The sequence below is a fragment of the Lampris incognitus genome, chromosome 2 (assembly GCF_029633865.1).
Source record: "Lampris incognitus isolate fLamInc1 chromosome 2, fLamInc1.hap2, whole genome shotgun sequence".
NCBI classification, from domain to species: domain Eukaryota; kingdom Metazoa; phylum Chordata; class Actinopteri; order Lampriformes; family Lampridae; genus Lampris; species Lampris incognitus.
Window position 1 is genome coordinate 51423352 of NC_079212.1, and position 14822 is coordinate 51438173.

At 43.9% G+C, this 14822-nt stretch overlaps 1 protein-coding gene across 1 annotated transcript; it reads left to right on the forward strand.

Annotated features, from left to right (window-relative positions):
- Positions 1–1384: 1384 nt before the first annotated feature.
- snrpg (small nuclear ribonucleoprotein polypeptide G) lies at positions 1385–13072 on the forward strand. The gene is made up of 4 exons (XM_056274557.1): positions 1385–1511; positions 2610–2632; positions 3293–3417; positions 12841–13072. The coding sequence occupies exons 1-4, from the start codon at positions 1480–1482 to the stop codon at positions 12889–12891; spliced, it is 231 nt and encodes a 76-aa protein (XP_056130532.1). The 5' UTR covers positions 1385–1479; the 3' UTR covers positions 12892–13072.
- Positions 13073–14822: the final 1750 nt, after the last annotated feature.

Genomic DNA, 14822 nt, shown 5'->3' on the forward strand with positions numbered 1-14822 from the left:
TTCTTGATGATGATGCCTGGTCTGTTGGCCTTTATCTCACAATCTGTCTGTATTGGCATGTCCCATAAGATTGTGATGTGTTTTTTTTCTGTTACTGTTTGGGGCTCGTGCTCATGCCATTTTTCTTTTGTGTTGATGTTGAATTCTTTGCAGATGTTCCAGTGCAGACATGTGGCGGCCTTGTTCTGTCTTTGTAGGTATTCGGTTCTGGCCAGCTCAGGGCACCCTGCCACCATATGGCCAATGGTTTCCTGGAATTGACCACATATCCTGCATGCTGGGTCTGTGCCATCTTGGAGGATTCTGCTCCGGTAGTACTTGGTCTTGATGGCCTGGTCTTGGGCAGCGATGATAAAGCCCTCTGTTTCGGATTGCAGCCCAGCTGTTTTGAGCCATTGGTTGGTCATATGCTGGACTACATCTTTCTCAGCTACTCTTTTTGGGTATTGCCTGTGCATTTGTTTCCCTTCCCATTTTTGTTTCATTTGTTTTTGGATGTGACACTTTGCTTTTTGTTTGACTTTTCGGGCGTGGATGGTTGGAGCTTCATTTTCAGGGTGCTTCATTTTCAGGTTGTTTGAAATAATAATAATAATTTATTAAGTAGAATAATACATTATTATTATTATTATTGTTATTATTTCAAATGTAGTATATATATATATATGGAGAGAAGCTGTATATGAGAGACAGCGCCAGTAGCATATGACAGCTGGATAGTTTGATTGGGATTTTGTTAATATCAGTTACACAATAATGGAACCTTTAGGCCACCAGTTTTGGAGAACACGTGATTATGGGTGAAATGTCATAACGCTGAGGGGTTATTAATGAATTTCTGAGCCAATGTATTATTTAGTGTTGTGAAGTTTATCACTGAGTCCATCTGGCCTCCTTCGTCACCATCTAGTACGCTGCTGCCACCGCCAGGGACCGGGGACCAGGGACCGGGGACCAGCGCAGGCTGCAGTGCGTCATCCGCTCGCCGGAGAAGGCGATCGACTGCCGCTTCCCATCTCTCCAGGACCTGGAAGCTCGTTGCCAAGCCCCACCCTGGACACCACCTTTTTGAGACTTTGCCCTCTGCCAAGAGAGGCTTGACTTTCATCCGGACCAAAACCCCGGCCCCCCAATTTACAGACTTACTTTCTGCCGTTTTTATGCCCCCCCCCCAAAAAAGCTGTTATATTTGCATGTTGTTGTTGTTGTTGTTGTTGTTTACATACTTTTCATTTCATAAATATCGCACATGGCAGTAAAGTAATCTCTGACTCTGATTGCAGAAAATCCATTCAACCTAACTACATGACACGCCTCGGCGGGTTCCCCTCCTGGCCGCACAGCGGCGCTGTGGGCATGCAAGGCCGAGGAGCACCACAGCGGAAGTACGTCTGCCTTTTCTCCGCATGTATTCGGCGGGTCTGGGAAACGTAGAGCCTACGAACCGTGTGGCGTAAACTCGAGAGAAGTTAAGACAAAATGAGCAAAGCGCATCCACCGGAGCTTAAAAAGTAAGTTGGGCGGTTTGCGTTTAAAATCCGGTGAAGTGCGGGTTTGACGAGGCGTCGCGTTCGGACTTCTTTCATTTGGGTTTTATTCCTGCATGGTTTGCATTGGCAGCTAACCCGGTGCTAGCTAACATTTACCGGTCGGAACGTGATGGAGACGGTGAAACGCCTCGTCATCTTTTTCATAAAATGTAAACTTGCTGATGCATTTTGGGAAGATTTGCGTGATTGGTTATGGCCGAAATTTGTTAATTTTTCTTACAAAAGAAAATGTTTTGTTTGGTATAAGATCCAACACATGACCTGGCAATCTATACAGCCATCGTCCTTGGACATTTTTTTATACATAAAAATAGATTCATGAAAACAAAACCAAATTTCTATATTTTTCACAAAGAGCTGTGTCATTACTTCTCATTTCTGTCCAGATGTATGATGCATGTCCAGATGTATGATGTGTGTCCACATGTATGATGTGTGTCCACATGTATGATGTATGTCCATATGTATGATGTATGTCCAGGTGTATGATGTATGTCCAGATGTATGATGTGTGTCCAGATGTATGATGTATGTCCAGATGTATGATGTGTGTCCAGATGTATGATGTGTGTCCATATGTATGATGTATGTCCAGATGTATGATGCATGTCCAGATGTATGACGTATGTCCAGATTTATGATGTGTGTCCATATGTATGATGTGTGTCCATATGTGTGTATCAGAGTATGGAGAAGAAGAGTGCAGTGATACTTTGCAATTTAGTTGAGAAGCTTGACCTTGCAGAGAACCCCTAGCTCTCTCCCCCTACTCCCTACTGTTTTATTTATTTATTTATTGTTAAATTGCCATTATTTTCCCCCCATTTTAACCTCTTGTTATACCCGTTTGTTTTGTATGTGCCCGTTTTAAGGCTTGTCTTTTGCCTGGATAATATTCGTCTAAGACACTGTACCCTGCCATTGTTTAATGTAAATTTGCAACAACAAAAAAACAATTCCGGTCCGAAAGAGGCATGTCTTGTGTTATTACCCTCCGTTTATGGCAAATAGAATTACTTAACGTTGCGTAATTCTATACTACTTTTTTCTCAATTCTAGGTTCATGGATAAGAAGCTTTCGTGTGAGTATGAATCAGAGTTCTATGCTGTCATTCGTCTGAGTCGATGGGAACTCAGGCTTTATTTACTACATACGACTTATTGATGTAGCCTTCATTATGGACCAAAACGTCTGGAAAACTGCTCGCATAGATGTGATATGCAGAATCCAGCACCACAGAAAAGAACGCAGACCAATGAGTCTTTAGTCATTTCCTCCAAAATATATTTATATTCCTTTACAAAAGAAGATGCTAACAAGTATGGCGTCTCAAACTACAATGGATAAATTTGCAGCTCAGGAAAAAAAAAATCTGTCTGCATGAGAACTCTTTTGATTAGATTTAACCCATGCCAAAAGTATTTGTTGGGTCGCGAGGTAATTATTTCCAATCAAATTATTTGGAAGATTTTTTTCTGTATTTTACATGTTATTAATGTTCGCATGTGAGTAAAAAAGGCCACTATTTGTGTGCACTCACTTGGACAATGATGAAAACGTCATTAGAGTTTGATGATCAAGTAGAGTCAGGACCAGATTTGTGTTCGATATGGGTGACCTACCCTCCCTGTAATCCAAACCTCAGTAAAATACATGAAAATGGAGCTGATCCTTTGAATCCAAGTCATTTCTTCATTAGTTGATAACTTGGAATGTTTAAACCTTTTATTTCCTGCTTTAGTGAAGCTGAATGGAGGCAGACATGTGCAGGGTATCCTGCGAGGGTTTGATCCCTTCATGAACCTGGTGATGGATGACTGTCTTGAGATGGGGTCGGGGGGACAACAGAATGGCATTGGAATGGTGGTAAGTGTCTGTTCAGTCCAGTCCTGTCCAGTCCTGTCTCCTTCCAGAACATCCGTTCAGATTGACTTGTTTTAAATCTCCTGTTTCACCCTGTAGTTCTTTTTGTAAGTGTAGGAGAGCTGGCCGGGAAGGCAGTGTTCAAGCTGAACAAAATAAACAGAATACAGAATGATGTTCCTACTGTTTACATGAAATATGTTGGGATGACATTGAAGTCTGTGACCTGTTAGCCATCAATGAAAGATTATATTGGATTTATCAAGTCACTACAGAGGTATGACATGTTTTACATTTCACTAGACATTGTGAAATGTAAAACATTTGCTTTTCCATAAATGACGCATTTATCATGCTGTAATGAAAAAATAAACCCATATTCTATTGTGATTAATTGTGCGTTTTGTCAGAAACAACTTCATGCTAATACAATTTGGGTCTGTTTTTTTTTTCCCTCAAGTTTTTATTAAGTTTTCAAAAAGATATAAACAGAACAGTACAACAACCTCGACACAAAAGAATACAGTAAGATATACAAACAGATAGAAATAATAAATAGTTGTGGAAATATTCACACAAATATTTTAATTAGTCGCTCATTTAGTCAGTGTCATTTCTCATATAAATGTTTCATTTTTCCAGTCCTTTTTAAATATATTCTCTTGGACTCTCAAAATGTGTGTCCTGGACACACATTTTGAGAGTCCAAGAGAATATATTTATGGAAAAGTGGACATTGTGTCCACTTTTCCATAACAAAAATGTCTTGGACAATTTCCATCCACGCTTCCTGTTTTGGAGTGTTAACATTAAACCAGTTTGTGGTAACGGCTTTCTTACTCACTGCAAGTAAAACTTCAGTTAAGTAGAGATCTTCTCTCATCACAGCATCATCAGAGTTACCAAGATACGCCACAGGGCAGGTGTCTGGGATTTAGTATCCCAAAATATTTTTGACACCTACGTTTACATTCTGCCAATACAACTTTATCTTTGTGCGTTTCCAGAAGGTCTCCTCCATGCTCCCACACAGCCTCCAACACTGTTGTTGTGCAGCTTTTTATTTTGGGTGTTATGAAAAAGCGAGTTAGATTTTTCCAACAGAATTCCCTCCATATTTGTGAGTTTGTGGATGTACATTGTGTCTCGCACATTTGATACCATTCTTGCTCTGTTATCTGAATCTTTAGCTCTGCTTCCCATTTTGCTTTTATGTAGAGCGTTGAGTCCCCCCTGCTTCTCCCCAAAGCGTGGTACACAGGGCTGACCCTAAGCCCATTCTGTTTGGATCTATTGTTTTTAAACGCACAGCATGCAGTTTTCATGCCACATCCCTCAACTGGAAATGTAATCCATCACTCCACTGCATTTCTCTCTAACCAGAGTGTGGCGCTCTAAATGTGCCAAAATGTTAAAGGGTCATATCATGTTTTTGGGGTCCCCCCCCCCTTTCCTTTAGTGCATTATCTAGCTGGGAGGTACTTGTAAAACATCTGCAGTTACAACGCCCAAAGTCCACACCAAAGGTAATTATTCCCTCTGACAAAAACACTGCGTGAAACGCCTCGTTTGTCATCCAGCGTTTTCCTCCGTTACTTATCTATGTCATTATGTAACACATTTTCATAATGCTCGCATAGCGGCTAGTTTGCCCTGCCCTCAAAGTTCAGTACAGCGGACGGGCCACGGACTTTGGTGCAACACCAGGAAGAGTTTGGTTAGCAAGTATTGCAATGTTGGAGACATCGTTTTCTTTGGTGCAAGATCCCTTTGTATGGACTTCCAAAGGAAGACAACTTAAAGACTCAGTGGTTAAAATTCCTTTTTACCAGGCGTCCGGATAGTATAGCGGTCTATTCTGTTGCCTACCAACACAGGGAATGCCAGTTTGAATCTCCGTGTTACCTCCGGCTTGGTCGGGCATCCCTACAGATACAATTGGCCATGTCTGCACTTGGGAAGCCAGATGTAGGTATGTGTCCTGGTCGCTGCACTAGCGCCTCCTCTGGTCGGTCAGGGTGCCTGTTCGGGAGGGAGGGGGAACTGGGGGGAATGGCTTGATCCTCCCACGCTCTACGTCCCCCTGGTGAAACTCCTCACTCTCAGGTGAAAAGAAGCGGCTGGGGACTCCGCATGTATGGGAGGAGGCATGTGGTAGTCTGCAGCCCTCCCCAGATCAGCAGAGGGGGTAGAGCAGAGACCGGGACGGCTCGGAAAATAGGGTAATTGGCCAAGTATAACTGGGGAGAAAAAGAGGAGGGAAAAGCCACAAAAAAATCCTTTTTATCATTATTCCCAGCGGTACAACCCCAACCTTTATTCTCCCCTTTATTTTACCAAGGACCACATCCTGAACGAGGCACAGTTCAGTGCTGGATTTTTAATTTGTTCGCCTTTCCTAAAGAAGAAAGCACCAGACAACACTGGATGCAGTTTCTTTTGTCGGGCCAACAACAGCCATATGCCAACGTGTTGTGTTTGTTCACGCCGCTTCAGAGGACTATGAGCCCAGTATGAAGCCGGATTTTTGGCTAGGCTAGCGCTAAAAGACAGGTAAAGGGCGGTGTTGAGGAGTCAGAAGAGCAAGCTGTAAATAACATTAAATCACTGAAATGTTTGTGTTGTATTGATAACTGAACCAGATGGCTTGTGAATATGGTTTCAGTGCAGACAACGGGCGTATAGAATGAAGCTGAAGTTACAGCGGTTTGCTCAAAACAGTAGAGCCGGTGCACCAAGCAGTCAGATTACATGCCTTTACTGCAATCATATCCACTCTAGATCGTGGCGTTATCTTTACAACCGCTGTGGGTAAATGTTACCATCCCCCAAACACAAATTTTTCAAGTAATAAGCAATCAACTATATTTCTATAATGCCAAAAGTAGTTAAGCTGAAGCACAGATTTTTCAAGCCAGAAGCCTGTCAGACTACAGTCCTGGTAAATGTACGTACGTTTTTTTAAGCCATTAACTATATATTTTTGAGTTGTTGGGATCATGAGTGCATTCCTCACTGGAGTCAGGGATCTACTACTACTTTCGGCTGCTCCCATTAGGGGTTGCCACAGCGGATCATCCGTTTCCATTTCTTTCTGTCTTCTGCATCTTCCTCTGTTACACCAGCCACCTGCATGTCTTCCCTCACCACATCCATAAGCCTCCTCTTTGGCTTTCCTCTTCCCTGGCAGCCCTAATATAATCGTTCTTAATCCTGTCCTTCCTCATCACTCCCAGTGAAAATCTTAGCATCTTCAACTCTGCCACCTCAGCTCCACCTCCTGTCTTTTAGTCAGTGCCACTGTCTCCAAACTATACAACATAGCTGGTCTCACAACCATCTTGTAAACCTTCCCTTTAACTCTTGCTGGTACCCTTCTGTCACAAATCACTCCTGACACTCTTCTCCACCCACTCCATCCTGCCTGCACTCTCTTCTTCACCTCTCTCCTGCACTCCCCATTACTTTGGACAGTTGACCCCAAGTATTTAAACTCATTTATGCCTTCGTCACCTCCACTCCTTGCATCCTGACCATTCCGCTGTCGTCCTCTCATTCATGCATGGGTATTCTGTCATGCTCCTACTGACTTTCATTCCTCTTCTCTCCAGTGTATACCTCCACCTCTCCAGGCTCTCCTCAACCTGCACCCTACTCTTGCTACAGATCATAATGTCATCTGCAAACATCATCGTCCATGGAGACTCCTGCCTGATCTTGTCCATAAACCTGTCCATCACCACTGCAAACAAGAAAGGGCTCAGAGCCGATCCTTGATGTAATCCCACCTTCAACCCATCTGTCATTCCAACTGCACACCTCACCATTGTCACACTGCCCTCATACATATCCTGCACCACTCCTACATACTTCTCTGCAACTCCTGACTTCCTCATACAATACCACACCTCCTCTCTTGGCACCCTGTTGTATGCTTTCTCTAAATCTACAAAGACACAATGTACCTCCTTCTGGCCTTCTTTATACTTCTCCATCTACATTCTCAAAGCAAACATCACACCTGTGGTGCTCTTTTGTGGCATGAAACCATACTACTGCTTGCTAATCGTCACCTCTCGTCTTACCCTAGCTTCTATTACTCTTTCCCATATCTTCATACTGTGGCTGATCAACTTTATACCTCTGTAGTTGCTACAGTTCTGCACATCACCCTTGTTCTTGAAAATCGGTACCAGTATGCTTCTTCTCCACTCCTCAGGCATCCTCTCACTTTCCAAGATTGTGTTAAACAATCTAGTTAAAAACTCCACTGCCATCTCTCCTAAACATCTCCATGCCTCCACAGGTATGTCATCAAGACCAACTGCCTTTCCATTCTTCATCCTCTTCATAGCTGCCCTCACTTCCTCCTTGTTAATCCACTGCACTTCCTGATTCACTAGCCCCATATCATCCAACCTTCTCTCTCTCTCATTTTCTTCATTCATCAGCCCCTCAAAGTACTCCTTCCACCTTCTCAGCGTACTCTCCTCGCTTGTCAGCACATTTCCATCTCTAACCTTCATCACCCTAACTTGCTGCATATCCTTCCCAGCTCGGTCCCTCTGTCTAGACAATCGATGCAAGTCCTTTTCTCCTTCCTTAGTGTCTAACTTGTCATCCAACTCACCATACGCCTTTTCCTTTGCCTTTGCCACCTCTCTCCACTTTACGCTGCATCTCCTTGTACGCCTGTCTACTTTCTTCATCTCTCTGACTATCCCACTTCGTCTTTGCCAACCTCTTCCTCTGTATAATTTGCTGTACTTCCTCATTCCACCACCAAGTCTCCTTGTCTTCCTTCCTCTGTCCTGATGACACACCAAGTATCTTCCTAGCTGTCTCCCTCACTTTTTCTGCAGTGGTTGCCCAGCCATCCGTTAACTCTTCACTACCACCCAGTGCCTGTCTTAACTCCTGCCTGAACTCCACACAACATTTTTCCTTCAACTTCCACCATTTGATCTTCGGCTCTGCCTTCATTCGCTTCCTCTTGGTCTCCAAAGTCATCCTACAGACCACCATCCGATGCTGCCTAGCTATGTTCTCCCCTGTCACCACCTTGCAGTCGCCAATCCCTTTAAGACTGTGCCCAATATATAAGATATAATCCACCTGTGTGTGCACTTTCCTCCACTCTTATACGTCACCCTGTGTTCCTCCCTCTTCTTGAAATATGTATTCACCACAGCCATTTCCATCCTTTTCACAAAATCCACCACCATCTGTCCTTCCACATTTCTCTCCTTGACACCATACCTACCCATCACCTCCTCATCACCTCTGTTCCCTTCATCAACATGTCCATTGAAGTCTGATCCATTCACCACTCTCTCCTCCTTGGGTACCCTCTCCACCACTTCATCCAACTCACTCCAGAATTCTTCTTTCTCCTCCATCTCACACCCAACTTTTGGGGCATATGCGCTGATAACATTTAGCAATACACCGTCGATTTCCAGCTTCATACTCATCTCTCTGTCTGACACTGTCTTCACCTCCAGCACACTCTTGACATACTCCTCCTTCAGAATTACCCCTACCCCATTTCTCCTCCCATTCGCACCGTGGTAGGAGAGTTTGAACCCACCTTCGATACTCCTGGCCTTACTCCCCTTCCACCTGGTCTCTTGCACACACAGTATATCTACTTTTCTTCTTTCCATCATATCAGCCAGTTCTCTCCCTTTACCAATCATAGTGCCAACATTCAAAGTTCCGACTCTCACCGGCACACTCCTACCCTTCCTTCTCTCCCACTACCTCTAGACATGCCTTCCCCCTCTCCTTCGCCCAACAGTCGCATAGTTTCCACCGGCACCCTGCTGGTTAACAGTACCGGCGGCGGTCGTTGGTAACCCGGGCCTCGACTGATCCAGTATGGAAATCTTATTTATGATCCGCATATTTGATTTGGCAAAGATTTTACGCCAGATGCTCTTCCTGACGCAACCCTCCCCATTTATCCGGGCTTGGGACCGGCACTAAGAATGCACTGGCTTGTGCATCCTCAGTGGTTGGGTTGGAGTCAGGGATATTTGTTGGATATTTGTCATTGGAGTCAGGGATATTTGTTGTAAATTATTTTCCCAAAATGCTCATTTTCTACCGCTGTACTTAGCTAGAGCATTGTGAAGATGTAATCGTCGCACAATAACTTAAAAAGTCTCTTAGGCTTAATATCTGTCTTGCCCAATGTCCAGCTGACAACTGTCTTCATGATAAAAGAGAGGTTGCACATCGGTGATATGAGTGTGAGGTCATGAGACAAAATTCCTTCCAGCATTAGATGCTAACTTATGGGAACAGAATGTACTGCTCTCTGTGGGGTAAAACACTTCAAGCAGTTGGACAGGAACTAAACCTGACAGACCGCCAAGATCAGCAGCAAAAGGGCTGATGGAATTTGTGGAACCAAACACAATGACCTCAGACTTACTAAATTTGAGAAAATTTCTGGAATACAGACAGGAGGAAGATGGTTAGTAGATCCAACATGGCCTCGCACAATTCGCTGCTCATGTTCTGCTCTGGATACGTCTGGAAAAGTTGTCACTTTTTAAAAATAGGTCTTGAAAATGCACACGAGTGCTGATGAATGTGGACATACTTTCAAAAGTATCAGATAAAATGGGCGTCCGGGTAGTGTGGCGGTCTATTCCGTTGCCTACCAACATGGGGATCGCCGGTTCGAATCCCTGTGTTACTGCTGGCTTGGTCGGGCATCCCTACAGACACAATTGGCCGTGACTGTGGGTGGGAAGCCGGATGTGGGTATGTGTCCTGGTCGCTGCACTAGCCCCTCCTCTGGTCGGTTGGGGCGCCTGTTCAGGGGGGAGGGGAAACTGGGGGGGAATGGCGTGATCCTCCCATGCGCTGCATCCCCCCTGGTGAAACTCCTCACTGTCAGGTGAAAAGAAGCGGCTGGTGACTCCACATGTAGTCTGCAGCCCTCCCCGGATCAGCAGAGGGGATGGAGCAGCGACTGGGACGGCTCGGAAGAGTGGGGTAATTGGCCTGGTACAATTCAGATAAAAAAGGAAAAATCCACACACTCAAAAAACTGAGATTATGCCAACAAGTGCACAGGCAGTGAGCCATACAAGCCATTTCAAAGTCTAGCCAGTTGTGACATCATGTTGGAAGGTGATGTCACAACTGACTAAATTTTGAAATTGCGTGATGCCTGTGCACCTGTTGGCATAATACCAGGCGTTTAACCATGGATCCTTATTAGATGGGCACCAATCTTCTCAGTGTAGCTCTCACAGAGTGAGAGTGCATCTCTTCCTTTTCATCTTTTACCTCATGGGGTAAAAGATGGTGACTTAGTGCATCTCTTGTCGTTCGCTAGGGGGTGTAACCTCATGGGGTAAAAGACGGTGACTTGGTGCATCTTGTCTTTCCCTAGGGGGCGTAACCTCATGGGGTAAAAGATGGTGACTTCTGCATTTTGAATGAGCCATCCAGTGAAACATCTTCATCTATAATGGTGTCCATAACACAACAACATTTGGAAGTGTGTGTGCCAAGTGTCAAATGACTTTTTGTCATATGTGTAATTTCTGTCTAGTGGGAGTTGTCAACTCTGTAACTGTTGAGGTACAGAGCATGCATTTGTGATGCCACAGGTTTGAATCTGTTTATCATCCCCTCTTTTCCACCCCTCTATTTTCACTCCACTGGACACATTATGTATAGCGTTTTTTTCCGAAACCGTCAATGGTGTTATAAGTGCTCAGCTAACGAGGAGCAGAATATCAACACAGATACAGGAAAAAAAGTTTTGATACATTGCAGTACAGGCCTGTTTCGTGCGTCGCACACTCATCAGCTGCTAAACTTGTCTACACCTTTTAAATTCTTATATATATATATATATATATATATATATATATATATATATATATATATATATATATATATATATATATAGCAGACCTGGTATGTCCACCTTGAATAACAGAGACGAATTGGTCACCAGCTGTAGACACCGAAAACAATATCTCCTTTGTAACTATAAGTAAAACGTCTTAATATCCCCCCCCCATTAGATGATACACGTGACATTTATTAGAGTTTTTTTTAAATATATTTTTTTTGATATTTTAACTACCTGTCCTCCCAACTGTGCCCCAACACCACCCCAATATATAATTCACATAAGTTACCTTGTTATATTTTTAATGTAGGCCATTTCAACAGCACCCTGGCCCCTAAATGCTTTTCAAGACAAACCCCAGTCCCATTGGTTGTAATGTTTCCTACCCCTCCATTGGTTGCTGTGCATCATAAGTACATAACCTGTTGGCTGTTATAATTTGAATGTTTCCCCATTTGATTGGTCGCTGTCCAACCGAAATTAGGGGCATGACGCTGGGCAACGTAAACTGTGTGCTTCTTTGTGACTAAAACTTTAGCAGCTGATGAAACAGGCCTGTACTGCTATGCATTAACATCTTTTTTCCTGTATCCGTGTTGATATTCCGCTCCTCATTAGTCCAGCATTCGCAACACCATTGACGGTTTCGGGAAAAAAACGCTATATATATATATATATATATATATATATATATATATATATATATATATATATATATATATACATACATACATACATACATACATACATACATACATACATACATTGTCTTATATTTTTATATATATGTATATACTTTGCCTTTTTAATGTATATTTCATTGTTTTCAGAGGGATGAATTTAGGTTCTATGTTCGACATTTTACCTACATTATTAATATAATCCTCTATTCAGGTAGTGTGGAAGCTTTGGACTATAATTGCATATGGTAAACGATTGTCTATATGGTCTTGCAAGATTGTGCATGAATTTTACTGGTATAGCTGGCCCTGGTGAGAATCGAACCCTAGTCCCAACAGTATTGGTGCCATGCTCAGCCCTGCCCTGCCCACAAACAAGATGATACAAAGTGTGACTCGTCCTGTGTGGTCTTGTCTCCTGCAGGTCATCAGAGGAAACAGATAATACAAATTGTAATTGGTCCTGTGTGGTCTTGTCTCCTGCAGGCAGTGCTGGATCTAGAGATTTTTTCCTGGGGTGGCAAAGGGGTGGCAAGACTGTGTCCCAGAGGTGGCAGCTGCCACCCCTTGCCACCCTGTAGATCCGCGCCTGTGAGGGGGAGGGGGATTCTAAATCAGCGACTTCTGTTTGAGATGAGTTTGGTGCGGGTCTCATTGACCTTCACCATGCATGTACATAAAATATACTTTAAAAACATATTATCTGATTTATAAATGGGGCGGCAACAGGGGTGGCAAGACTGTGTCCCAGAGGTGGCAGCTGCCACCCCTTGCCACCCTGTAGATCCGCCCCTGCCGGCAGGTCATCAGAGGAAACCGATAATACAAATTGTAATTGGTCTTGTGTGGTCTTGTCTCCTGCAGGTCATCAGAGGAAACAGCATCATCATGTTGGAGGCCTTGGAGCGAGTATGACGGAATTTGCAGACTCTGCTAAAAGAGGATGGAAATGGCTACACCTTTAAATTCTTCTGTCTTTTGTAGCTTGTTTGAAGGAGAAGCCAATCTTGTGTTCTTTGGGGATGTATATCTGTTTTTCATTAGGACTTGTGTTTTGAATTGTGTAATTTTGCTAATAAACCTCTTTGTCTTGTCATTGCTGAATATACTACATGGGAAGTGTTACTGACAGAATTATCAAAATTATATATTTGCCAAACTCCCATCATGGCCATGATAAATCACTGTATTGTTTAATATGGGAACAGCAAGATCCGTTTTAGTGTTGCTATGTATTTAGTTAAGATGTGTGAGATCAGTGATGAGACGAGAGGTGTATCTCACCTACATGTTGAGGTGAGTGAAAGCATGGGACCAAGTGGTTAACGGGTGTCAGTTTGTGCTCCGGTGCTTCTGAACATAGTATTCGTCCAAACACAAGATGTAGATAGCCTTTTATTTCCCCTGTATACTGCATTTTTAGTCAGAAAACAAACATGAAGACCAAAGAAAAACAATTTGGATGCCTAGAAGAGATGATTCACTGATTACCTGGGTTTGGGAAGTGATGAAAAGGGAAGAACTCAATTTGGTGTACTTGGCAACAGACGTTGCGTGGGTCGGCTAGGGCAAACAGACCTATGAAGAAGTCAGTGATATCCTTCTAGTGATATAATTGGCCAGTGGTTCAGGTGTCCATGATTTGCAGAAAGCAACAGCAAAATTACACTTGTTGCACTGCAGGTTGACGGACGAGATCAGGCAGGGCTCCATGGACGTTGGTGTTTGCGGATGACATTGTGATCTGTAGTGAGAGTAGGGTGCAGGTTGAGGAGAGGTGGAGGTGTGCACTGGACAGAAGAGGAAGGAAAGTCGGTAGGAGCAAGACGGAATACATACATGTGAATGAGAGGGAGGACAGTGGAATGGTGAGGATGCAAGGAGTAGAGGTGATGAAGGTGGATGAGTTTAAATATACTGCTCAACAAAATAAAGGGAACACCTAAAAACACAATATAGACCTCGATGAATGAAATATTTCAGCTGAAAATCTTTATTAGACAGGAATGTGTTTAGAGCAAAATAACCTAAGAATGATCAATGGAAATCAAAATCATTAGCCCATTAAGGTCTGGATTCAGAATCATACTCAAAATCAAAGTGGAAAATGAGAACATAGGCTGATCCAACTTCTGTGGAAATTCTTCAAGACGATTCAAAATGAGGCTCAGTAGTGTGTGTGGCCTCCACGTGCCTGTATGCACTCCCTACAACGTCTGGGCATGCTCCTGATGAGACGACGGATGGTCTCCTGAGGGATCTCCTCCCAGACTTGGATAAGGGCATCGGTCAACTCCTGGACAGTCTGTGGTGCGACATCGCGTTGGCGGATGGTACGAGACATGATGTCCCAGAGGTGCTCAATTGGATTCAGGTCTGGGGAACGTGCAGGCCAGTCCATAGCATCAATGCCCTCGACATACAGGAACTGCTGACACACTCTGGCCACATGAGGACGAGCATTGTCATGCATGAGCAGGAACCCAGGGCCCACTGCACCAGCATATGGTCTGACAATGGGTCTGAGGATCTCATCCCGGTACCTAATGTAATGGCAGTCATGGTACCTCTGGCTAGCACGTAGAGGTCTGTGCGGCCCTCCAAGGATATGCCTCCCCAGACCATCACTGACCCACCGTCAAACCGGTCATGCTGGAGGATGTTGCAGGCAGCAGAACCTTCTCCACAGCGTCTCCAGACACTCACGTCTGTCACATGGGTTCAGTGTGAACCTGCTCTCATCTGTGAAGAGCACAGGGCGCCAATGGCGAATTTGCCAACCAAGATGTTCTCTGGCAAAGGTCAAATCGGGCTGCACGGTGTTGGGCTGTGAGCACAGGCCCCAA

Coding starts and splice junctions, on each gene's coding strand:
- snrpg (XM_056274557.1), top strand. CDS start 1,480: ATGAGCAAAGCGCATCCACCGGAGCTTAAAAA. Junction 1,512..2,609: donor CATCCACCGGAGCTTAAAAA/GTAAGTTGGGCG, acceptor TCTCAATTCTAG/GTTCATGGATAAGAAGCTTT. Junction 3,418..12,840: donor AGAATGGCATTGGAATGGTG/GTAAGTGTCTGT, acceptor TGTCTCCTGCAG/GTCATCAGAGGAAACAGCAT.